At 42.8% G+C, this 26,789-nt stretch overlaps 1 protein-coding gene across 1 annotated transcript; it reads left to right on the top strand.

Annotated features, from left to right (window-relative positions):
- The first annotated feature begins 870 nt into the window (after positions 1-870).
- DDX18 (DEAD-box helicase 18) lies at positions 871-17,066 on the top strand. The gene is made up of 14 exons (XM_053405042.1): positions 871-1,085; positions 2,686-2,874; positions 3,523-3,669; positions 4,807-4,942; positions 5,870-5,970; positions 6,080-6,279; positions 6,359-6,473; positions 7,003-7,142; positions 8,866-9,027; positions 11,867-12,019; positions 13,469-13,582; positions 14,476-14,532; positions 15,567-15,744; positions 16,394-17,066. Exons 1-14 carry the CDS (start codon positions 947-949, stop codon positions 16,537-16,539), a joined length of 1,977 nt encoding a protein of 658 aa, XP_053261017.1. The 5' UTR covers positions 871-946; the 3' UTR covers positions 16,540-17,066.
- The last annotated feature ends 9,723 nt before the right edge of the window (positions 17,067-26,789 follow it).

Below are 26,789 nucleotides of genomic sequence, written 5' to 3'. Positions count from 1 at the left end.
CCTTTGCTTTTTGGAAGAAGAAAAAATGTTTATATATAAATGATTCATTAGCCTGCATTAACTTTGCCCATGAATATTAAGAGCGCCTCCTGCCAGTATATGTCTGAACTTTGAACAATATTGTCCTTGAACCAGTTTACATACCTCTCTGGTGCTTTATGTGCATACTGGGGCCTGATTTGCTACATAGCTGGGGTTTGAAGATAACTGACACCTTGCAGATGGATAGCTGGGTTCATCTGCCGTAGCAAAAACGAGTCAGTCTTGCAAATATTTATTATTTGGCATAATTTTTTGGTGGGTTAAAACCCACTTCATTAGATGCATTGAATGTGATCTACGCTCACGGGGGCATAGAGAATAGAAAGGTCAAGGTTAAAGGGCAACGAAATGCAAAAAGCGCCGTTCGAATGGCGCTCAGCTTGTATGCAAAATGACCATTGGCAGCATCAGCAGCATCAGTCGGGGATGGCACAGGGCATCTTAGCATCGCTAAGCAAACCGGCAATGCCGTCTTGGCTCTGCAAAAGCAGTCCAGTGCGTGTGTCTGTCTGCTCAGAAGTCAGTCCCGTTGAATCCAACGAGGTTTGCTCCCAGGTAAGTGTGTCTGCAGCACCAGTGACTTGAGCGTAGAGCTGCAGAATGTGGCTTTGCCCTCTGGTGAGAGTCGCGTCAGGCTCAACTGCCATTGAAAGACGGAGCTCTGAGGAAGAGGAGAAGCGGGGAGAACTCTGCGCGCTTTCACTTCCCAGCTGCCTGCGCTTCTTTCTCCGAGCCTCTAGAGGCCGCTGCAACCTGCCCCTTTGGGGCGGAAGGAGGGAAGCGAATGGGCACCGGAAGCTCTCGTGCACCGGCCTCCGCTGCTTCCGGCTGCTCCTTCCTTTTTCCTGCCTCCCTTTCCCTCTGCGCACGTGGGTTTCGGCGGTGGCGTTCGGTCTCCGCAGCCATGGCGGCCAATACCGGGAACCTGCCGATGCGGCTGCTGCGCAAGAAGCTCCACAAGCGCAACCTCAAGATTCGCCAGCGCAACTTGGCCCGGCAAGCGGCGGGGGCGGCGGATGGCACGATGGGCCCCGGGCCCTCCGGTAAGACGGCGGCCGGTGGGGACACAGGGACACGGTCGCCGCGAAGGGAAGGAGGGAAGACCAGGGACGGGCTTTTTCTGTTTTATTTCTGCGTTGGTTTATTGGATTTCTACGCTGCCCTTCATCCGGGGGTCACAGGGCGGGTGGCTGTATAAAGACGCAAAAAAAAAAAAAAAACATAACAGTGTAACGAGCAAAAACAGCAACCTCCCCCACCCCACAGTTTAAAAGATTATTGAATTAGCCAAAGGCCTGGGAGAAGAGGAATGTATTTGTCTGGCGCCAAAAGGTGATACGTGGCTCCCTCCCACACACATGTATTGCGCCCCGATCAGGCACAGGAGGCAACAGAACGTAAGAATAGCCCGCTGGATCAGGCCAATGGCCCAGGTAAGTTCAACATCCTGTTCTCAAGGTGGCTGGTCAAGGAGCTGTGAGAAAGCAAGATTCGAACACAAGAGGGCTCTCCTGTGTTTGGGGGCAACTGGCATTCAGAAGTTTGACTGCCTCTGACCATGGAGGCAGAGCATAGCCATCATGGCCAACGGACGGAGAAGCAGATTCCTCCAGGAATCTCTTTTAAGGACATATGGGTTGGTGGCCGCCGCTGCCTCCTGTGGGAGTGAGTTCCATAGTTTTAACTATGCCCTGCATGAGAAAGTGCTTTCTTTTATCTACCCTAAATCTTCCAACATTCAGTTTCAGGTCATGAGAACATAGGAAGACTGCCTTATATCGAGCCAGACCATTGGTCCAGCTTGCTCAGTATTGTGTACACTGACTGACAGCGGCTGTCTGGGGTTTCAGGCTAGAGTTTCTACCAACCCTACCTGGAGATGGTATTGGGGATTGAACGCAGAGCCTTCTGCTTTCAAGGCAGATAGTTACTCTACCACTGAGCTGTAACCCTTACCCAAGTTCTAAGAGTTCAAGAGAGGGAGAGAAACTATGCACTTCCTCCATGCCATGTGTAATTTTATAAACTCATGTCATGTCACTCCCCTTTTCTCTAAACCAGACATGTCCAACTCCCGAGAGACTGTGATCTACTCGCAGTATAAAAAAACTGGCAGTGATCTACCCATTGTCATTGGACGGAGGAGGAGCGTGCATGGGGTGGGTGGATTTTCTTTAGGAGGGAAGAGTGCCAGAGTTGTTGAGCTTTTTAGGATTGCACAGAGTTTTTTAGCTTTCCCCTCCGTAACTTTTTGTACACAATAAGGATCCTGTGATCTACTATGATCAGCCAGGGATCTACCAGTAGATCATGATCTACTGGTTGGACACCCCTGCTCTAAACTAAAAAGGCACAAGTGCTGCAACCCTTGTAGAGGAGTCATTCCATCCCCTTGATCGTATTTGGTTGGCATTCTCTGAATCTTTTCCAGCTCTACAATATCCTTTCTTTCTAAAACATGTGCACACTTACTTTTTGTGAGCAAGAAGAGGTTGTCCATTGGGTCCAATAGAGAGAGTATATGCACCAGTAGTAATTAACTGGAAGAGCTATGAATGTGATGTGGCCCTTCATGTGTGAAGTTGTTGTTGTTGTTGTTAAATGGTATCAGACATTGCTTTGATTTATTATTTTTCTCATTAGGAGCAACAGTTGAGGGCATCGCAGAAGACTTTTCCAGCATCTCAGAAGCAGCAGCTGAAGAACAAAAAACAGAGGGTGTGGAACAGACTAAAGTAACACCAAACAGTGGTGAGGCTGGAAACACACAGCCTGAGTTGAAAAAGAAGAAGAAGAAAAAGAAAAGAAAAATTGTGGCTGATACAGAAAATGGTATTATATCTCTTACTTTTATCCAGTTGTAAAAATGCCTTTTATGGGGTGCTCAGGTGCCCAACAGTTGCCTATTAGGTGCTTGGGAACCACAGTGCAAAGGGGATTGCCAGTCCTATGTTTGTAAGTTGCCTTGTGCTGTTTCAAAGTTTACCTTGTCTGGTTTCAAAGTTTAAAGAAGTAGCACAAGTGCCTTGCAAGTGTGAAGCTTCTTCAAAGAGCAGCACAGGGAGGGAGACGCAGCTTCTGTTGAATGGAAACCTGAAAAATGGAGTCCATATTGGAAGAGCAGTAGATAAACTGGCTGTTCATCTGATTGAGCAACACAATTCTGCCTTCTCTGTTTTCTTCTTTGTTCTCTTCTGCTTTCTAGGTGACTACTCCACATAGTGCAGAACCAGCTTTTCCCTCCTTTTGCAGCTTAGATGCAGAAACTTTGGTGGTGGTTTATATGTGGCATAAGTACATGTTTGTCCATAGTTTAAATGCTAAAACCAGAGATCAACAATGTGGAATTCTTCCTATGGCCCTTTCAATGAATATACCAACTACACTGACTGCCATATAGATTCTTGCTGCAGACTGCTAGTTCATATGTACATGTCCGGTGTTGGCATTGATTAATTTCCATGCATTGTGTATACACAGAAACTAAGAAAGCAAAAATGGAGGAAGAATGCACTGAGGAAGAAGACACCTTAAATGGGGAGCCCAAAGAAGAAAGTAGTGAAAATCTGGATGAGAAAGAAGAGTCTGAAGATGCTGATGGACCTGCTTTGCCTCTTGGACTAACAGGCAAGCTCCACACACACACACACACACACACACACACACACACACACACACACACTTCTTTGTTCTGTTTCTTGTTTAGTGAGATTTTGTATATCAAAATGTTCAGATGGTACTGGGTTTTCTTTTTTTTAAAAGCGAACGTTAAGTCAATTGGTAGTTTCACTTATTGTCTGTGTACTGACCCTTGGGAGTACATTTCATTGAACTCAGTGAGATTTATTGGACTGGGCTCCAGGGCTCTGGATTTTGATTTCTGTTGATCTTGGAGATCAAGTTATCCTTGCTTTGGCATCCGGCTGCAGCACGAACCTCTGATCAGGAGTGGCAAGGCTTGATGGAGCAGTGCAGCCCACGCTATGTCTGCGGCTCCAGCATTCACATTGGTTAGAGTGGAAGGTGGGGTGGGCAGGAGGGATGTCCCTTTACGGGGCCAGTTTCCAGCCTGTGTATGATTGTATGTAGCATTGTAGCCTTAAATTGTCCAGACATGTGGAACTTTCCCATATTAATCTGCACAACTCAAGCCAAGAGATATTGGCAAGCAAATGCTACACATGCTGTAGGCCATGAGTAGGCAAACTCAGGCCCGGGGGCCAGATCCGGCCCAATCACCTACTAAATCCAGCCCACAGACGGTCCGGGAATCAGCGTGTTTTTACATGAGTAGAATGTGTGCTTTTACTTCAAATGCATCTCTGGGTTATTTGTGGGGCATAGGAATTCGTTCATTCCCCCCCCCCCAATATAGTCTGGTCCCCCATAAGGTCTGAGGGACAGTGGACTGCCCCCCTACTAAAAAAGTTTGCTGGCCCCTGCAGTAGGCTGTGTATGGGACTTGCAGATGTGTAACTCCTTCAGGCATTGCTGCAATGTGGCTTTCATATGTGGAAAAATTAAACCATCTCAGCAATACACTAAGCTTATTTGGTGGTCAGATGATTCCAGAGAAAGTTGTGTGTACTGAGGCTGTGAATGCTTAGGAGCTGGATAAGTTAGCTGTCGTCAGAATTTTCCGTGGTGTGCAGAAACGAAATTTGATACTGAAAGACCAGCTTTGTTCTACTTTAATAAGGGTTTGTTGCTATTTATTTTGGCATGTTGTCAATGGAAACTGACCAAGATCATTTCTGCCTTCAGGTGCTTTTGAGGATACGTCATTTGCTTCCCTTAATGGCCTTGTCAGTGAGAACACGTTGAAAGGAATAGCTGACATGGGCTTTACGCACATGACAGAAATTCAACATAAAAGTATTAAACCACTTGTGGAAGGCAGGTAAGAAATGGCTTGTGGAAGGCAGGTGTGTTTTGTATGGACTCTTTTTTTTGTAATCGTATCAATGGCAACTAGGCATGATAGCTGTGTTCTGCCTCCACAACTGGACGCAGCAATGCTTCTGAGCACCAGTTGCTAGAGATCACAGGAGGGGAGAGTGATCATGTGCTCGGATTCTGCCCTGAGGCATCTGGTTGGCCACTGAGAACAGAATGCTGGACTAGATGGCCCATTGGCCTGATCCGACAGGGCTCTTTGTATGTTCCTATGAATGCAAAGTAACTAAGGAGATAGCTCTTGGATAGCCACAGAATGATTTCTCCTCTCCTCCCCACCCCACGTGCTGTTACTGGGGTTGCTATCTTGTGCATACTAGCCCGATAAGAGCCCAGTGAATACAGGGGTAATATTTAGCATGACTCCCAAACACACCATATGGAACAGGGAAACGCACATCTGTAAGGGAAAGGAGAGGAAGAGCAGGGCCTGTTTGCACAAGCAACAGTCTCATATGCAAATAGGGCATCACAATCGGATATCACCCCATGGGACTTAATTTGAATAATTGCTTATAGGACCAGGCTGCGTTTCTTTCTATCTCATTGCTGGATTGTGAGCATTGTATTAAAGCATGCCACATTAAAATCAGTTAAGGTTGTGGTTAAAATTAAAATAGTGACAGTTTCAAGCAGTCCCACTTATGTATTTTGGCAAACTATTTTCTGTGTCATGTGTAATCATGTAGTTTAGGCTGTAATCCTATAACTAGAAATAAGCTCAGTGGGACTTACTTTTGCCTAGGCATGCATAAGCACAAACTCCGGGTTTATTTTTAATGTTTAGCTTTAAAGCTATTCTTATTTGATTTTAAATTGTTTCAGCTTTCCTACTCCTAAATTCAGTTCTTTGTACTTATTTTATCTGCAGAGATATTCTAGCAGCAGCAAAAACTGGCAGTGGCAAAACTCTGGCATTTCTTATTCCAGCCATAGAACTCATCTACAAGTTAAAATTCATGCCCAGGAATGGTAAGATTTTCTGCATGGCCTTCTCACTTGAAAGTCTGAAGATAAATTTGGGGATAATTGTTTGCCATTATGGTCTCCTTTCTGCATCTTTCCCTCTGCCCCCTTCCAGGAACGGGTGTCCTCATCCTTTCGCCTACTCGGGAACTTGCCATGCAGACCTATGGTGTCCTCAAAGAATTGATGACTCATCACGTCCACACTTATGGCCTGATAATGGGAGGCAGTAATAGATCTGCCGAGGCACAGAAACTTGCAAATGGCATTAACATCATTGTGGCAACTCCAGGCAGGCTTCTGGACCATATGCAGGTAGGAAAAGAAGTGTGTAGCTCAGGGCTTATTTTGTGTGCCTTGTGATAGCTGGTGACACTGTTTAAATGCCTTGCAGAATACTCCCGGGTTTATGTTCAAGAACCTGCAGTGCCTGGTGATCGATGAGGCAGATAGAATCTTAGAAGTGGGATTTGAGGAAGAAATGAAACAGATCATTAAGCTCTTACCAAGTAAGCCAAACATTCAAATTGTCCTCATTCTTTCTTTCTTGAGATGGCAGGGAGAGCGGCGGTCTCAAAACACTTTATTTTTATTTTTTGCAGTTCTTGCTCACTTCTTCAGTGTCTTTTGCGTTTTCATTTTAAGCACTGTGCAGAATTTTAAATGGATGTTCCTTCCTTACAGCGGGCTAAATAGTAACATTTGTAGAGTAATCCCATGCATATTTACTTAGAAATTACTTCCATTCTATTCAGTGGATCTTACTCCCAAGTAGGCACGTTAAGGATTGCAGCCCATCTGCATCAGCACTTGCTAATAAATAAGTAACGTTTTTGGTGTGCTTCTACTTCAAAACTGGACTGCTATGAAACTATTTGGCTCTTAGTTGAAAAAAACCTGTGACCGGCTAATTTTAGAAATATCCAGATTATACAAAGAGCAAGTGTGTTTCTCAAAGCATTAGTGTGTTTATTTCATTCAAAGTCTGTTGCTGTAATCCATTCAGTTGAAGTTGTTTCCTATTTTTCTCCCTCCCAGAGCGTAGGCAGACCATGCTGTTCTCTGCTACACAAACCCGTAAAGTTGAAGACCTGGCCAAGATTTCTCTAAAAAAGGAGCCATTGTATGTTGGGGTTGATGACAATAAAGAGACAGCAACTGTAGATGGGCTTGAACAGGTAACTATCAAGCGATGATGGTGGTGGTGCTGGTGGAAGTGGTAGTATAAAGATACATTAGCTTCTTAGCAGAGTTTGTTTCATTTTTGCTGCTGTCCTGGACACTCATTTCTCTGCTTTTATCATATTTCACTTTCTCCAGGTGCCCTTTGTTTTTCATATTGTCCTGGTTCTCATGCAACTCTTAAGTTATGGTTTAATTCAATTGTCCCATCCCGGCTCAGTGTCTTAACCAGGGTTTATTCCCCATGACTAAACCACACTTTTAAACCATGGCTTGTTGTTGTTTCATAAGCTTTTACTGTTGACCACGTATAGTTCCACAGACATGCATCTAGCACAGGCATAGGCAAACCCAGCCCTCCAGATGTTTTGGGACTACAACTCCCATCATCCCTAGCTAACAGGACCAGTGGTCAGGGATGATGGGGATTGTAGTCCCAAAACATCTGGAGGGCCGAGTTTGCCTGTGCCTGATCTAGCATCTTCACTGTATAGCTTTCACCATATGCTGAAGCTGTAACTTCACTCTGGACTTTGGACAGTTAATACCTTTGTTTTGTGGAACCCTGCGTTTGCTGAATTTGTATTGTTCTGCTCTGGTTATAATGTTTTGCTTGTGTTTTTTTAATTGTACTGTAACATATATAATTGTATATTATATTGCTGTAGCCTGCCCTAGGATCTTAATAAATAAGTGCTACGTGCAAACCCAGACATTGAGATCTGCATCCAAGTTCAGGTACAGCCAGTGTACATAATGTTTCTAATTTTGGCTTGCAGCTGATCACTTTTTTCAAATATTCATAACAAACCTGATTCCTATGCACCTGCAGTGGCATAATTACAGCTAAGTGCAGCTTTGAAATAGTGTGGACTCCATTCTGCTACCTGAAGATATTAATTGTCTACTATCTCACTTGGAATGGTCTTATACCAGATTTAGATTGGGCTTAGGTTTATTAAATTTGTATATTGCTTCCTACTAAAGTCTCAAAACAATTTGCAATTAGGATAAAGAAGATAAAAACACAGTCGCATTAAAGGCAGGTGCTGCCCAAGCGATTTGGGGGGGGGGGCGGGAACCATCTTTGCCTGGCACCAAAAGGATAACACAGTAGGCAGTGACTAGCTTTAAAAAGTCATTACTACAAAATCTCATTTCACTGAAAATCACATTTCACTGAAATCTTTATTCAGGTAGCCTGGCATTTTCTAAGGCCATAATTTTTGAACATGTTCACTGGAAAATCCGACTGAATTTAGTTGGATTGCTGGCAAATGTGCATAGGATGGAACTGTAAGAAAACGTAACTGTTTTCTATGATGGGATGTCTTTCTTCCTGCAGCCCCCAGTCTTCTACAGAGGGTTATCCAACCCTCCGGAGCAGATTTTGCCATCACAGCGGGCGGGGGGAGCTGCAGAAGGAAGGGGAATCCATTCTGCCAGTGGTGCCTTTCCTACTGGCAGATGAATAGCATTGGAATCGGGTTTGTTTGTTTTTAAAACCCCTTTTTGATCTCTTTCCTTTAGTCGATGGGAGTCAACCACACACCTTCACTTCTGATCAAAATTTTTCACAAGTAAGAGATTAGGAAATGGGTTATCAGAACACAATTCTTTAGGTGCATTTTGGTACAGTGTGCTTCCATTTGGAAGTTGCTAGAAATAGTACTATAGAAGGCTATATGTACATAAAACCATTTTTCCAATCATTTTTAGGGTTACGTAGTGTGCCCTTCAGAAAAGAGGTTCCTCCTGCTTTTCACTTTCCTCAAGAAAAATCGGAAGAAAAAGCTGATGGTGTTCTTCTCTTCATGTATGTCTGTCAAGTATCATTATGAACTTCTTAATTACATTGATCTCCCAGTCCTGGCCATTCACGTAAGTATATGTTTTGGAAATGACAATCTACTTTGAAACTGGCAGTGTTTATCCATGACTGTTTTGATCACTCAAGATTTATTTTGGGTTAATATACATAAAGCTGATAATCTGATAAACCAGAATCTAGCAGTAATCCATCACTTGTGAGTTATTGCGGGCTCCCTTTTCACTGGCTGCGTTCAGAGGTAATGCTAAGCTTTGAAGTATTATTTGTTTAACTATCCATGAGGTGCATGCTGATATATGCTGCTTGAGTACTCCCACAATCTATTGCCAAGGTTCGTTCTTGACTTCCCTGCTCATTCATGGTTTCTTTGAGAGAAACAAACCAAAAGGGCTGGTTTAAGCAATGCTAAGCCAGCTGCTCCATAGTTTGTTTTTCTGCTCAACTAAAGGATGGTGCTGGTGTTCAGTTAAATGAACCATGTTTTAAGCAAACCAATAGCTTAGCGGTCATTATGATGTGATGGATGTTATAAGCCAGCCGTTCTCAACTTGTGGGTCCCCAGATGTTGTTGAACTACAACTCCTATCACCCCTAGGTAGCAAGGCCAGAGCTCAGGGATGATGGGAGTTGTAGTCCAACAACATCTGGGGACCCACAGGTTGAGAACCACTGTAAGGCATTTTGACAGTGTTCAACCAGTACATTTACAAAAATTTTGGCCAGCTAAGTGCCATCTTTAACTGACATCTGATCTCAGAGTTATGGGACTTCCAGGGCACACTGTGAATGATTTCAATAGCCCCTCTTTTTGGCAAGAAATTTACCCTGCTCTATGCTATCATGAGACCCCTTTTGCATCTACAGCTGGGTGTTTTGAGCCGACTTGCAAGCTTGAATAATGCATGTAGCTTTGAAGTTACTGTAAATTGCAGGTGGCCTTTTATGAAGCCTGAGAGTGCATAACAAGAATGTCAGCATCTCAGCAAGATTTCTGCAATGGAGTCATAAATTAACCTTTAAATGTCATCAGCAGAACCTTTCTCTTAAACCTGCCTTTAAAATGCTTATGTGAAGAACTCGGTTTTGTCAGCAAGGTTGAAATTGTTTGTTAGAATGTTGTTAGCTGACAGTTAACCGTTTTAAGTGTGTCTGCATTAATGTAGTAAAGTGATTTCCCCCCCAATGCCCATACTGTGGAAGAAGCAAAGCACCCTTTGTTTCTTCTTAAATTAACACAAAAATGACTATTCAGGTAGAATTTACTAAATTAACTGCAATACTGTGCACTTTTTAGAAAGCAAAAAAAAAACGGGCTTTTTTTTGTTTTGTTTTGTTTATGTTTTTGTTTGTTTATGTTTACAACTGATGCAGTTCATATTCTGCCAGTTTACCTAACCTGGAAGGCCCTGAGTATTTCCAGTGAAATGTGTCATTGCAACAAAGAACTTCAGGGCAGATTTGTGCAACAGTTTAACAACCATTCAATGGCAGAGGTTTTTTTATTTGTGGTAGAAGCCATTCCTGTGTATGGGTTTTACTATAACCTCTCTGGAATACAACTCCCATTAGCACGCCATGCTGGCTGAGACTAATGGGAATTGTAGTCTAAAACATTTGGAGGGCACTAGGTTGGTTAAGGATGTTTTATTGTATGAGCTGCTGCTGGTTTTCTTTACACCCCAAAACAGGTTCACCAAAAAAGGTGTACCATAGATTTATGTGGGGTCAGGGAGAGGAGAATGCAGACTTAACCATGCGTTATTGGACAACGTCTCTAACCATCTACCTGGAGATTTTTATAGTTCAATACTTTTTGAGTTATTTTCCCACTGAAGTAGAAAGTGTGATATACAACATAAATCAGTCTTGAACTGCTACTCTCGATGGCTATGCTCTGCCTCCCATGTTGGAGTGTGTCTCTGAATGCCAGTTTCTGGGAATCGCAAGTGAGGAAAGTACTGTTGCACTCAGGTCTCTCTCACAGTCTTCCTACTGTAAGGTAAAGGTAAAGGGACCCCCGACCATTAGGTCCAGTCGTGACCGACTCTGGGGTTGCGGCGCTCATCTTGCTTTATTGGCCGAGGGAGCCGGCGTACAGCTTCCGGGTAATGTGGCCAGCATGACTAAGCCGCTTCTGACAAACCAGAGCAGCGCACGGAAACGCCGTTTACCTTCCCGCCGGAGCGGTACCTATTTATCTACTTGCACTTTGACGTGCTTTTGAACTGCTAGGTTGGCAGGAGCTGGGACTGAGCAACGGGAGCTCACCCCGTCGCAGGGATTCGAACCGCCGACCTTCTGTTCGGCAAGTCCTAGGCTCTGTGGTTTAACCCACAGCGCCACCCGTGTCCCTCTTCCTACTGTAGTCTGCTCTTATTGCATTTTCTCATAAAAAGCAGTAATTGCTGCCTTTTTCCATGCTGGACATTTCTTCTGATTTTATGTGGTGGCTAAAAGTGTAAACTGACAGCCAGCAATTCTCTGATCTAAATCTTGCCTTAGGCATGGATTTGCTGGAGTGTTTTTTTGCAAACTGCAGAGCCTTGGCATACTGGCTGCAATATGGGGATAGTAATGCAGGCCTTTCTTTACAGGATTCTTGTAAGAATTAAAAAGCACTATTTATTTCGCCGTGCATAATATATCACAGGTTATTTCCCACACAGTGGTGGTTCTGACACTTGTTCACACCTAGTTATGGCTTTGTAACGGATTTGGGGTTTGTTTGGCAGTATAATTTTTGACATAATTCTGATATATTTGTAGCCAGGTTGCTATTCATGCAGTGTGATGCATGTACATTATAGGGATGTGTTGGCTTTCAGGCTCTCTCTGGAGAATCCCATAGTTGCTTATGAACCTCATCATGAACATCTCACTTTCTTCTAGGGCAAGCAGAAGCAAACGAAGCGGACAACGACATTTTTCCAGTTCTGCAATGCAGATTCTGGAATACTCTTGTGCACAGATGTAGCTGCTCGAGGACTGGACATTCCGGAGGTTGACTGGATTGTTCAGTATGACCCACCAGATGATCCAAAGGTAGTACAATTTCCTGAAAGATGTATGTTTTCAGAGGCGCTGTGGATTTAACCCACCTAAGAAATTCCCCCGTGTTCCTGAAACTAAATGAGACCGCAAATCTTAATATATTTATTTATGCATATTTATAACACGCACTTATAATATAGCAAGGTGGCATACAGCGTATAGGAATAAAAATAGACCATCAATAAAATCCCTGCTAAGCTTGACTTCACAATTTAACATTTAAATTTTATCCATTACATTTCCTCCAAGGAGCGCAAGGTGGCATGCATATGTTTCTGTCCCATACAGTGATTATACCCAATTTCGTTTTGCTTCTGCAGGGTTTCTGTATCCTGTACGTTCAGACTGTTTTCTGAGACCCTTCAGAATGTCCCCCCCCCTTTCGGGGGGAAATTATTTGCACAAGATTGCTCTTCTAAGGAAACTTTAAAAAAAAAAGATAAAGGAACTGGAAAATCTGGTATATAGTGAGCAGAGAGCACCATTTGCATATGGCAGAGCTCCTCATTCCTCTGTGTCAGCTGTTCTTTTCCTTCCCTCCATCGTCAAATCCCTATGCTGAACCAAAGATCTGCTTAAGTAGCAAAAGTCACAATGCTAGTACCAATAGTTATTGGCATGTGGGGTGGCTTGCATCAGCGCAGAAACAGCAGCATCCCAGGAAGAGAGAGGCCAGACTTTCACGCTGCCTTCCAGTTAAATTGCTTGTTGCTGCATGATCAGTTTGCTGAAACATGCATGTAGCTTTCAGGATTGGAGCAGGATCCATGCTGCAGGTGTTTGCCTTCCGGTATGTGGAGACCAGTAACACGGACATGACCAGGGTGGGAGCAGATCTAGCTAGCATGTTCCTGTCCTCACCCAGGCAGTTCTATAACGGTGGGCATGGAATGCCTGAATAAGGCAAGAGTATTGGAATCATAGCTGGCTCCAGCGATATTCAAGAGCAAGTTAGAGTGGCATTTAGGTGAGACATTGGGAGCCCAGAAGGAAAGAGCTGGTTAATGTGCTGTTAGCTGCCTGAGCAATCAAATGGTGACAGTAATGAGGAGCAGCAAGAAATAAAGATCATGGGCAGTGGTGGGTCCAGGGTGTTGGGACCTTAGCAGCAGCCAGAAGATGCTAACTTCCAGCTGCGTCGGCTCCAACCAAGAAGAGTCAAGCTTCCAAACTCCCCCCCCCCCAAAAAAACCCCCCACAATGCTTTATTTTTCCCATTGTGTATACTTTTCCAAAGCATCCATGCTTTTCCTCTTTTTTTCTAATTTATTTTGTCAAAGCTAAGTCCATAACTGAAGTAAATAAGAATTTCATTTGGGGAATAGGAGACTTTTATGTAAGTTTAGTTGTGGATCTGTTTATGTATGAGCGCCCTTTGCTGTGCCTCTGTTTACTGTAAAAAAAATGTTAGTTACTCTTGCATTGTTTCTTTTTAAAAAGGAATACATTCACCGTGTTGGTAGGACTGCCCGGGGTATAAATGGAAGAGGACATGCTCTGCTGATTTTACGTCCGGAAGAACTGGGTTTCTTGCGTTACCTAAAGCAAGCCAGGGTAAGTCAGTGTGGAGCACTGCAGCTAAGCTTTAATGATTAATCAAATAATTTCTACCTGCCTTAATTGCCTAAAGAGTGTTTAACTAAATAACCTTAGTAGAATTGCAGAGCGGCTGCTGTAATGAAACTGCATAATTTAGAAGAAGCTTTCCATCATATGCATGTGGAGTTTAAGGGAGTAGAGAAAATTTAACACAAGCTATGGATGCACTGCTTTGATATCCTGGTTCTTGGTCCCATCGCATATCCAGCAGTATCAGAGCAAACAGAATCAGCTTCTAATTCCCATGATGCCAAGGATGGTCATAAGTTGTCAATAAAATTGTTTGTTTTGTATGTTTTGCATAGAATGGTGAGGGCTTTGATGGAGGCAATACCACCGTGAAGCTGTCAGGGCAGTGCTTCTGCATATATTGGTGGTAGCCCACAGGGGGTTCATATAAGCTTGTTTTCCCACCATAAAATGACTCACGAACACATCTTTTGCAGGAATTATGCAAATACAGAAACTTCCATGACGCATTTGCACAGGAATGCATCAGAGTAATTGTCCCCTGTTGGGTATAGAAATGTGAAATGTCTTTGGTTATGAGGGTGTTTCAGAATGCGATTACAAAACAGCTGCTCATGCTGTGTATGAACTTCCATTCCTCTTTGAAACATTTTTGTGTTGAAATCGCTCTCTGGATTTCTGTCATCACCAAAAAAACCCTGCTTTATTTACACTAATTTAGCAAGTGCAGAAGAATGGGATTTGGGGTGAGCCTCCATATGTTCTAGACAGCTGCTATTTGTTTTTAGTGACAGTTCTCTGAACTGATGTTTGAGCAGCACCTGCCTTTTCAGTATCTTCTGCATATAATGTAACAGTTTTCTTAATTATTCTTTTAGGTACCATTAAATGAATTTGAATTTTCTTGGTCCAAAATTTCTGACATCCAATCTCAGGTAAAATAAAAATAAAAGCGTTTCTGCCACTTGCATTCTTAAGCTTGCTTCACCTATTTCTTTGGAAAAATTTGTACCCCACATATCTAGGTAACTAAAAATAAATACAAAAAGCAATCTAATGAATAAATCATAATAGAAGAACACACAGTGCACAAATTTGAAGCTATTGTGAGGTCTGAGTGAAACTAAATTTGGATAAATTTTAATCCTGCTACATTTAAAGTAACCGCAGCAACCTACTTATAAAACGAACATAGCACAATGTGTGTCTTACGTATGTTGAGGCACCTGAGTGGTACCCTTATGGTCTTTCTTATTAGTGTTTATTTGTAGCCTTTCAGAATATTTATACGTCCTCATGGAAGGATTTCTAATAGAAAAGAGAGTAAAATAATAACAGTTCCCACAGGCAGTTGACAGTATATGGCCTGAGGGTCTCAGGGCAAGCAGAGGAATGGGCCATAGCTGGAACAGACCCTGATGTCGTTTTGCACTTCCTCCCACAAGAATTTCACTACGCAGGATAAAATGACAGCATGTGAGTGTAAACTGAGTTGACTGCAAGACGTTAATATCAGAGAGGTTGACATTGGGGCGTGATTTTAGAAGCCTTTCCTCTATGGCATTATATATTTTTTAAAAACCTGGAAGTGGCAACATGCTGTGTATATTTTTAGCAGTAGGTAAGATGGAGACCAGGATATTTTTTTTTCAGAGACCTGGTAAAAAGTCCCACTGTAGAATGTGGAGTTTTCACACTTCGTTCTATGAAGGAAATTTATACCTAACTTTCAAATTCTATAGCCACATATTTTTGTAAAAAATAAGGAAAAGAACAGTATTTCTTGATAATGAGCTTGCATTGTTAACTTTGAAAACTACAATTTGATAAATGTGTGTACTATTCCAACTGTGTTGCTCTATTCTTCCAAATGATAAATGTCAATGTCAGTTACCTGCAAAATGTTCCATTTCCTCATTTATTAGGTGACTGTATAATTGAACGTTCCTTCTGCCTTTGTAATTTTCAGCTGGAAAAATTGATCGAGAAGAACTACTTTCTTCACAAATCTGCCCAAGAAGCTTACAAAGCCTATATAAGAGCTTATGATTCCCATTCTCTGAAACAGATCTACAACGTCAATAACTTGGATCTGCTCAAGGTTGCACTCTCTTTTGGCTTCAAGGTCCCACCATTTGTGGACCTTAGTATCCTTTTGTTGCAAAGTATTGATTTCTTCCCTTTTCTAAGATTCAGATGTGTTGGGGTCGACTGTTCACTTGTCAGTAAACCAGTTTGTGGGCTGGTAGTAGATCTAGTTCAATGGCAGTTTTGGAAATTCAGAACTGCAGGTGTAAATTTTAAACATGACATTTTCATGTGTAAAAGAAGGTGGAGGGCATGAGCTTTCAGTGTGTAGTGATGGCACTACTCTTAAGGAGGGCTTGCCAGGGCAAGTGATTATGGTCTGCTTTTGTTGTTTCATTCCATCTTCTTTGCATCCTTAAATGCCCATTGACTTTGTGTTTACATGGACTAGTTATTCTATCCTTTGGAACACGACTGCTTCCGTCACAAGCTTGACATAATAATGGTATCTAACAGAGGGCTAACTTTGCTCTCCTTAAAAAAACTTAATTGGAAAACTCTGAGCGATGGCAGTCACTAGATAAATTTCTATATGCGTTTTCTTCTCCCTTGCCACACTTGCAACCTAGTTTTGAAAATGTACTGCTAATGCTATGATTCCACCCCCCCCCCCCAAAAAAAAGAGGCCTTGGTGCCATCCTTAGAATTTTAATAGCTTAAGCTAATTACATATTTATGAACTTGCATTCCTTGACACCATTTTCTCAGATGTAAACAGCAGCCACGGGAAGAGATTGCAAAAAAGAGGTGGCGGTGGAGGGTTTGGCTATCAGAAATCAAAGAACGTCCAGAAATCCAAAATCTTCAAGCACATTAACAAGAAACAATCAGATAGCAGGCAGTTTTCCCGCTGAGATGCTTGTTCCGTGTTCACAGAAATGGCTTTTGATCCTTCACTTAATTACTCTGTTCTCTGCAAAGCAAGGTGCATTCAGTATAGAATTTGGTATAGACTTTGAAGCACACACTTTTAGGACACAGTCCAGTCCTCTGTGATCATTGTACCTATGCATGGAAGATTCCTTTTAGCTTTTCCCACTTCTTCCAGCCTATGCTCACATGAATTGGCTGCAGTTCTCTTACCCGGGAAAATAGAATGCCTCTTCCTGTGTCCCCTATTCCCCTCTGCAGTGCAGGATATTAGTATTCTTGATATACGTCTTGGCTGACTCTTTGCGGGTCCTCCGGGAGCTAACACTGTGGCTACAATGGATTGGAGCTCAAGTCTCTATCCACTGATACTATGTGGCACTTTTAAAAGGGTGCTCTATTTTCTTCCATGGACTCCCAAGTGATTTGGCATCTCTCGGAATTTTTAGGCTGTACGTACACAGATTTTGCAAGAGGTGATTAATACAATTCTTTTTTATGTACTCTTTAAGTTTTTGTACTCAGAGACTCTTCCTTGTGTTTTCTTACAAAGTAAACGTAGGTTGTCTGCCTGCTATGCCACATGGCTGTTCAGAAGCGCTTTAGAGGTTTGACAGCCCACTGGGGCCATGCTTAGAAATTGTAGGTGATTATTCCCACCACCCCACCCGGTCCCAAGTGGCAATTCCTTTTTCCTCCAAAGCTTCAAAAGCCTTTTTGTAACTTTTGGAAGTATAAAGGATGTTTGAAGAAGAGAGAACCTTTATCCGAGACGTATATAAAGTGATATCTTACCTTGAATTGAAAGCTTTGAAGAAGTTTAGGGGTATTGCACTCTGTATGAATTTTTGAATTGAGTTTAAATGGTTAGAATTCAAAAGGTCAACCAAAATTATATATCACCGTGTCACACGAATAAATGCCTTTAGAGTTCTGGGCACATAGCACACTTCTCAGGCTATTGGTTCTGCCACCAAAGCGGATTCTTTCCTTTTTGTCCCTTTTGGAATAGGCTTCAGGCCCTGCAGCCGTGTTCCATTAGGGCATCCAGCTTGTGCATTTTAACTGCATGAACTGCCTTTTTCACATGGCAGCAGGAGAGCAACATCAGAAGCAGCGAGGTACTTGTGAATCCAAGTGGTTGTGTTTGCAGTAACACTGAAAGCCAGGTTTCCTACTGATGAGTTGTTTATATAGTAATATATGTTGTGTTGGAACAAGCAAGTGGCAGTTGTCCTAACCACACTCTCACAACTGGAATGTCAGTTTTAAAGGCTCGCCCAAATGTTCCGGAGGGTTGTGGGAACCCGTGATCTGGAGTAGGGGTAACATTCCATTCTGCAAGGAGAAATCCCTGGACTGCGAGGACATTTGCTGTAGAGCTATGTTGAATTCCACCCTTGGGATGGAATTCAACAAAGCGCTAAGTGGAGGAACAAGGTCTGGTCATGCAAGAAGACTTCCGCCTTCTCTTCCCCCCTGTGCCCTCAAATCTTTTCTGGTGGCTCCCCCAACCCAGATTTAAGTTGGGGTGGGGGGAGAATCCTGCTGAGTAAGCGAACCTCGTTCCAGTCACACAACTTAGTTGACACCTGCCCTCCTGGAGCCAGTTGGCTTATGATGCTATTTTTGAATTTTGTCAAAACTCAGAAGACCGCTGAGTCTTCTGAGGGATGCTCAGTTGTTAGAGGTCTAATACAACCATAGCTACCTGTGTGGGAGATGGCTGGAATAGCAACAGAGGATGTATGGCTGCTCAGAGAGCTTGTTCCAGGTAAGAAAACTTGGAGAGTATCTCCAGGCAAACTGGCAGAGCAGTTCTGCAGAGTTAGGGTGTTCCCCCTCTCAACACCTCTTCCTGCCTCAAACAAATGGGCTAGGAATACTCAAGGGCTTAATTTGCAAGGCTGAACTACTGTAAAAGTGTCTTCCTGTAGTCTCCTATTTGGAAGACTTGATGCCAGAAATTCACTAGGATTCACAGATGCCTCTCGCTTGATTGTGCAGATGCATTTGACTTCACCTCTGCTTTTACTTACGGGATGATTTACAAAACTCTGAAAATAGTTTCATGAGTCCCAGGGGACTTTTGGCTTTTATTGAACGGCATCTTTCCTTGTGCTGCATGGCAAGCTGCTTTTGAAATGGAAACTCTTACATTGAGGGTTTCAGCTGCGATTCAGTTGTTTGAAGAAGAAAAGGAAAAGGGTCCACTGGGCAATTGTAAGTCTTAAGCAGCTCTTTGAATCCCACTTAATGTATACAGTAGCTTGCAGATAGGATAACAGCTTAGTCTGTTGAGCTCTGGCTCTCATATGAGTAGTATCACAAGAAGCTGTAAATACTATAAAAATGGACTGGAAATGTAAGGTTTCCTGTGCACTTTTCCCATAATCAATCTTATGGGTATTTAATAGACCTCGGCCATCGCGCACTCAAGGCTTGTCTCATAAAGGTGACTGATGGTTTGCGCACTAATACTGTATTTCTTGAGGAATTGCCTCCCACTCGGAAAACCTTGACGAGGAAATTGGACTTCGTAAGCCGGTTAAAGGGAGGTTATCAAAATGGCTGTGGGGAGATTTTAAAAACAACCCCACTGTAGACCCATAAAAGAAAACACAGTTGCTTTGCTGAAGCTTCCCATAATAGGAATGAATAAGCCAGGCATGATGCAGGCACATCTTATAGAATGCTACAGGCCTGTGCTGCTTTGTGCAGATATAGAATAGCAATTAATTTCAAAATCATTCAAGATTAAGAGATACAGATGTGAGATTTATTGACCATGCAGCCAGAGTTTATCAAGTTGGATACTCTATGCCTCTCTATGGTTTCACAATAGTAACTGGGGGGAGGGGGGACTTTAAGGCCATTGCAGATTACCATGACACACAGATTGATAGTTCACTTTTCCAGATAAGCTAAGTTACCATATTGGGAGGTCTGATTATGTCGATGGCTTGCACCATCTGAAACATTTCTTTGACCGCTCCCCACCAAAAAACCCTATTGAAATGTACTTCTTATGGGTGCATCCAAACAAACAAGAATTTGAAAAGATCTACCACTCACTTGTTGGGTTAGTGCAGTTTTCAGCATATTCTGTAATGTGAAATTCGTCCTTATATTCTACTTGCACGCTTTCACGTGAAAAAAGAGGCATGTTATTAGAATTGTAAGAGTTGGGAAATTCTATTGAATCATAGAATTGTGAAGTTGGAAGAGACCCCGAGAGTCATTAGCCCAATCCCTTGCAATGCAGGAATCTCAATACAGGAATCTCAATACCCCATCCAGTTTGAAACCATATCAGACCCTGCTTAGCTTTTCAATTGTGGTAGCAGTTTTTATTGCTGCACCACTAAAGGAAAACAAACCTTCATTACTAATTTGGTTTGAAATGCCATGCTCATCCCTTTCCCCCCTATTCCACTTGATTATTGGAGCCTGTTCCCTATTCTCTTCGCTGCTATTTTGTAGCTGCACACCCACTTGTTAAGCACAGGTCTATTTTTAATGACTTCTAGGAGAAGCTAACCTTCATCCCAGAAGTCAGTTATCCTATGAAGAATTCTTGGGGTTTCCTAATCCCTCCAGTTAGAAAAGTTACATCTTGAAATTTCTGTTAGCAATGACTCACAAAGAAATACTTCCCTCTTGGTCACATGTGAGAGTGAGCCATTCACTTGAGTAGTTAGTTGTGACGTGAAATGGAGCTGGCTCAAAGAGTGTAAGGACTGGCTCTGTTTTCACAGTGGAATACAAGATATCACAATACCTTGGTGGAAGCGGCCAAGTTCAGCAGACCCTTTATCATGCTGTCTAGGTTATCTGATTGCATTTTGCAGAGGCACTGGCAACAGGAGAGAGATTTCTGGTCATATTCAATGTGCTAAGGAGATGGCTTGGTCAGTGGAAGCATTTCTGCTTGTCTCCCCTCTCCTCCCTCCACCCATTGTGCTGGGGTTTCTCCCAGTGTTTCCCTCTATCGCCTCCTCATGCTTCAGTCACTGGACTCCTCCTAACCATAGTGGCAAAACGGCAGGAGTCAGCATTATTCTTCCTACTGATTTGATTACATTTCTGTCATTTTGAATGAAATGTGTTGCAATAGTTTCTGTAACCATATACTGCTGCATGTGCTGGTCAGTTACACACCTCTAATACACATATGCGCTCTGTGCCAGTTGTAGTTCTTCATTAAGCTGAATTCTGTGATGTATACAGTATGCAAATTGGCATAAATGCATTACAGGTTTGTTAATATTTAGAGAGGCAAAAACTCAGAAACCCACTAAAGCTTTATTGAGCCACCTTTCTGGGATTTCAGCAGCTGTTGCCTAAGTAGATTTTTTTGTTAGCCATAAGAGCTGGTGGCTTTCTGTTGCTTTTTGCCTTAAAAGAAATCTGAGATTCTCATGAAGCAGAATTATGTGCCTACTACCTCACACAGTCTTGCGGAATATGCACCGCGCACACAGATTCTGACAGTGGTTGAGAGATCCTGACCTGAGGCTGAGGAGCTGACTACATGTTGAGATGCTCTGGAAAGCTATGCTTTGAGAATCAGCACAACCTTCAAAGGCAATTTTGGCTAAGAACTCTGCTGTGCAGAAGGTGATTGGAACACTGTTTCAAGGCTGGAACACAAGGAAACACTTTGCATGTTGTACAAGTAAGATACTTCCTATTGGCTAATACAGGGGTAGTCAACCTTTTTATACCTACTGCCCAATAATGCATCTTTCTTGATGGTAAAATTCCCTTACCGCCCACCAGTGCTCAATGGAAAGAGGATTCAGCTTGTGCCGTAGAACCCCCTACCGCCCACCAAGTCCCCATTCCTCAATTGATATTGTAAAAAGTACCAGATAGGAGCCAAGCTAGATTGAAAATTAGATCGCAATCTTCTTTGGGCAGGAATATTTGGTTGTTACTCTTAAGTACTGTGTCTCTCTAATGTTGCAGTGTCTCATCCAGTCTAATAATAATAATAATAGCAGTTGGAATTTCCTTATACCAATCTTTAATTAACATCACTGATTTGAAGCCTAAGATGGGCACTATCCTGTCCACATATCCCAACTGAGTATTCCATGGCCTTGTCTCCTTTGAGTCTTGCTTTCTAATACTGGAGGTCTGTATCTCTGGTCTAGATTTCCACTCCATTCTGTTGTTTCTGTGAGACGTGAATAGCTGGCTGCAGTAAACCCAGGCCTTGCACCCCTGGGAGCAATATTGGCTGAGAGAGATCCTTTGGCGCATGACTTTTCCGAAGGAGATCCAGTCATGTCCTAATTTCTTTTGCCCCCACCTTGTCTTCATCTGCTGGATCCTCTTCAGCCTCACCTTGTAATGCCGCCTCTCCTAGATGACAGGGCTGCCATAGTGCTTCCTTCCAAGCCAGCTCTCTCCTGATATAACCAAGTTTGAAACACACTTTGCTCCTCTTGCACCTGCCTTTCCTCCCATTTTCCTCTACAGCTCTTTTGCACAACCTGTCTTCAGTGGTGTAGGTTGTTGCTGTTTGGCCTCAGGTTACTCTGTGATTTGTAACCAGAAAACAGTTGGGGAATTTTTTTCAGCCCAAAATCCATTGGTGGGAGAGTGCACATGCCTGTAGTGAGCAGGGCTGGAAGCAAAAGTGGGTGGGACAATTAATGTAATTTCTACCTATGTATGGTAGGCTAGGGACGCGGGTGGCGCTGTGGGTTAAACCACAGAGCCTAGGACTTGCTGATCAGAAGGTCGGCAGTTCGAATCCCTGTGATGGGGTGAGCTCCTGTTGCTTGGTCCCTGCTCCTGCCAACCTAGCAGAAAGCACTTCCCACCTCCAGTGGGAAGGTAAAAGGCATTTCCGTGTGCTGCTCTGGTTCACCAGAAGCGGCTTAGTCATGCTGGCCACATGACCTAGAAGCTGTACGCCGGCTCCCTCGGCCTATAGAGCAAGATGAGCGCCGCAACCCCAGAGTCGGCCACGACTGGACCTAATGGTCAGGAGTCCCTTTACCTTTACCTATGGTAGGCTAGTTTCTGCACAGTCACATACTTCTCTCTACCGTCCATCCAGGGAAGCAGGAGTCAGTATCACAGTTCTAGGACACCTTTCAAGCAGGCAAAAGTACCTGAGGTCATGAAGTTAGGCTGGTGAGGGTTCATGGCCTGCAGGAGCCTTCGGCTTGCAGACAATTCCAAGAGATACATTTGGCCCCCCAAAGCCTGAGATTGCAATTGGCAAAGGGATCTATTATGATGCTAACAACATTTAAATAGTGCTTGTCACATTAGTCTCATCTTGCATCCCCCCGAACCAATCTATAATGCTGAGGAGTTGGGTACGTACACTCCTGAGATATTTGTTACACGGCTGATAAGCTTGAATGTACTTTCTCTCCAGAACGATAGCGTTAGCAAAACTTTCTCTGATTAGAAGCAAACGGAGCTCTGCAGAGTCATCAGTTTGATGAGAATAGCCTGTTGTGCACCGATGGCTTTTTAAAGAAAATTCCCAGGGGAGATTTTTAAACAAACCCTTGTATCTGGCCTCAACAGCAGTAAATGGGCTGCTTAATCGTATCCTTAAACTATGCCGAGTTCCACTTAAGTGAATGGGCACCAAGAGAAAGCCTTAGCTCACGAAGAAAGCTATTCCGCCCTCCCCCAAACTTATATTCTCATTCTCTCAACATGCTGGAAAGTTTTACACTACCTATAAAAGCCTTGAAGGGTAGTTTTCTGGTTGTATATGCACTATACCTTTAAAGCACATTCCACCACCCCCACAGAATTCTGGGCACTGTAGTTTACCCCTCAGAGTTAGAGTGCCCATCAACCTTTAATGAACTGAAGTACCCAGAACTTTTTTTGAGTGGGGTGGTGGTGTTTCAACATATTTTAAAGACATAGTGTGTAGGCCCTTGAAGCTACCACCTTGTGGAAGCTGAGCTTGTCACTGCAAGGAACCACATGTGTGCCATCTTGGGCGCCATGGGGGAAGAAAGGCAGGGCATGAATAAAAACAAAATATATTTATTACATTTATAAACATTTCCCACCAAGGAGCTCAGGATGGTGTACACCAGGCTTCCTCAACCTCACCCCCTCCAGATGCTTTGAGACTACAATCCCTGACCACTGGTCCTGCTAGCTAGGGATCATGGGAGTTGTAGGCCAAAAACATCTGGAGGGCCGATGTTGAGGAAGCCTGGTGTACATGGTTCGACCCCTCTTCGTTTAATCCTCACAAAAATTCCATGAGGTAGGCTACACTGTGATGTCGTGACTGGTCCAAGGTCACCCAGTGAGCTTCATGGGTCACTCCAGGTCTCTCATCAGCCCCAGCCAACATGGCCAGTGCTGATGCAGGAATGGGAGTTGTAATATAAAGGCACCTGAAGGGCCACAGGTTCCCCATCACAGATTTAATTCATTTCCCATTCTTCCATAGCTGAACTGGAAAATAAACAAGTGACAAGGAGGAAATGTTCATTGGTTCGTTCATTTTGTGTGTCGCCCTTAATCTGTAGATCTTGAGGCAGTTCACAACATAGAAATAATAAATAAAAAAGAAAGAAAATGAAATGCATAATAAAAAAAGAACAAATGAGACCCACAAACCAGTAACCTCACCCCTTCTTTCTCCCCGCCCCCTATTTGTTAGAGGGTTTATAAACTGCTTCCCAACAAATGTTTCCAAAGTGGTGCATGGCCACTTTTTAATTTAGAAAAATACCCACAAACCTATATAGCAAAAATGAAACAGAGAAAACAGTATTAAAATAGGGTGCTGTGAACAGATTTGCTGATCTTGTTCTAGTGCATGAAGGTCAGCGTAATGATCTTCAGAGGGCAGAAATTGGAGATTAAGAAGGCAAAGATAAAACCCCAGTGAAAAATATTGACTTGGTTGATAAACTGCATGATTTTATCATGATTTGAAGTATTTCCCCCACAAAGCTTTGCAGGTTGTGTTCTGAAAAGTGGCTACTCATTTCAGTGAGTAAAGAAGAGCAATCCCATAAGTTTTCAAACTATGTGGCAAATAATATCTCAAACCAATGATTCCTTATTTTAATATTACTTCAGTACCTTTCTCAGAATTTCAATGAAAGGGGGAACATCTCATGAGTCGGTTCTCAGCCTTTCCAACATGTTATATGCATTTTTGTATCTATGTTACCTTCTTTGCCCTAGCACTACATTTTCACATGCACCAACTCACAAAAGGAGTTTTTTTTAAAAATGAAGGTACCCATTTTTCATATATATTTTTCTCATGAACTGATGCTATCTCAGTCATGCTTCTCCCCCTTATCTAGAGAAACATGGGTTCCGCAGAAGGCATGCTCCTGCTCTTTTGCCTTCACTGATCATTCTTAACACTTCCCACCTTTCAACAAAAGAAATGATAAACAGTAATGAAAAAGTCGATTGTATCAGCTGCCAAGGCAGCAGGCTCCTTTGGACAGACCGGAAATTGAAGTGAGCCTGTTCCACAGATTATTGCTTCAGCCACTGCAGAGAAAAAGCGAATTCAAACTGTAATTCTCCTGTGCCTAATAAGAGGCAACATTTTGCATAATAGTAATTGCAAATGCAATGCGAACAACTTATTTCCTCCCTTCTTTTTCTTAATTGCTTTGTGGAAGAAGTAGGACCCATCTCTCTGTATTTCCCCCCTCCTTCCATTTCCATTAAGTGGGCCAATTTGCTTTTCCATTACTTATAATTTATGAAAATCTGGACCTCATCTAGATCTGTCTTCTCTCTCTCAAAATTACAGCCTTGCTCTTGAGATGCTGAAGCCGGTTGCCATAGCAACTGCGGCATGATTATCTATGACGATAAACGCAACTTTCTCAAAGGACATTAAACAGTTCTTATCGAGAAGAAAATAACAACAGTGTCCTGTGAGATGGCCTCTCGCGTAGAAAACCAATTGGGAGACTGAGGGAGAGGTGACTCTTCCACAGATGCAATTACTTCATCCCACTCACTACAGCTAGTGCTGTTGCTCCTGTCTTAAAAGTTAGCTCTATTAAAACTGTTCCTGCCTTTGCTGTTGCTATCTGTCCCTCTAATAACCAACTCCAGTGGTTGAATGCCAACCAAGTTGGAGTCAAAATGGGGCTACTGAAAAACAAGATGGAGGGATCAGCATCTTGTGAACATGAGGTATGCAGAACTACAGGACAGCTTTTTTATAAAACAACAACAGCAACAACAAAAAACACCACACACCACCATCAGAAGCAGGCAACTCTTTCCCCATATAAGTCCTTGCTGTCTTCACAGCTTTTGATGGCAACGCGCTTTACAATTTTTGCTTCACCATTGTGGAACCTCTTCCCACAAGAAGAAGAAATAAAAGGAAAATAATCTCTCTTCATTGTGTGTGTGTGTGTGTGTGTGTGTGTGTGTGTGTGTGTGAAGGTGCATTGTCTCTAGCTGTCATTGGGTTGAGAAAAAGACTACTTCATATGTCTTTGGGGTCTTGTGTTAACATTATGGTGCTGGTTTTAAGAATTACTTACTTTGTAATGGAACTTTTTTGAAAAGAAGCATAAATATTTAAATGTGAAAAGTGGTGATAGCAGAGTGGCTCTGGCAGTTCAAAAGTGGATTGTTTGGATTATTATGCATTACTGAAAATCAGCTATATTTGTAGAAGTGACTTAACCTAGCCTGCTTTCACCTATGGTCCTGCCAATGTTGTTGGCCTCCAGTTGTCATTAGCCCCAACCAGGATGGGCAACGGCCAGGGTAGATGGGAATTGTAGCTGGATTCTGATGAGTTATTGAATATTGCTTTATTTGATATAAGTTGTTTATTTTAAAGTTATTGTAACTTTTCATATTGGATCAGATTGTTACTATTACTGCTTGATCTTTTATTATTATTTTTATATGTGTTGGAAGCCGCCCAGAGAGGCTGGGGCAACCCAGCCAAATGGGCAGGGTATAAATAAAATTATAATTATATTTATTCATTTATTTTCCAATGATATTTTAAATGGCACAGGTTCCCAATTCCTGGATTAAAGACACTCCATGGAGTTCCCACCATAACAGGTGAAATTACTTCTAGTGTTGTTGGTGTCCATCCATCTCAGGAGACAACAGGGAAGCATGCTTTTGGGGGGTGAAGCCAACCTGTTGGAAGGTTGGAGCACCTGCTGCGGCTGTAGAGACTAATATGGGAGAGACATGTTTTGTTGCAGCTGGGGCAGAT

The sequence above is a fragment of the Podarcis raffonei genome, chromosome 1, assembly GCF_027172205.1.
Source record: "Podarcis raffonei isolate rPodRaf1 chromosome 1, rPodRaf1.pri, whole genome shotgun sequence".
Classification (NCBI taxonomy): domain Eukaryota; kingdom Metazoa; phylum Chordata; class Lepidosauria; order Squamata; family Lacertidae; genus Podarcis; species Podarcis raffonei.
This window is presented reverse-complemented; position numbering and strand designations above follow the sequence as displayed.

Bases quoted from the DNA above. Each gene is read 5' to 3' on its own strand.
- DDX18 (XM_053405042.1), top strand. From the start codon at position 947: ATGGCGGCCAATACCGGGAACCTGCCGATGCGGCTGCTGCGCAAGAAG. The intron at 1,086-2,685 runs GTAAGACGGCGG...TTTTCTCATTAG, and splicing joins GATGGGCCCCGGGCCCTCCG to GAGCAACAGTTGAGGGCATC. The intron at 9,028-11,866 runs GTAAGTATATGT...ACTTTCTTCTAG, and splicing joins TCCCAGTCCTGGCCATTCAC to GGCAAGCAGAAGCAAACGAA.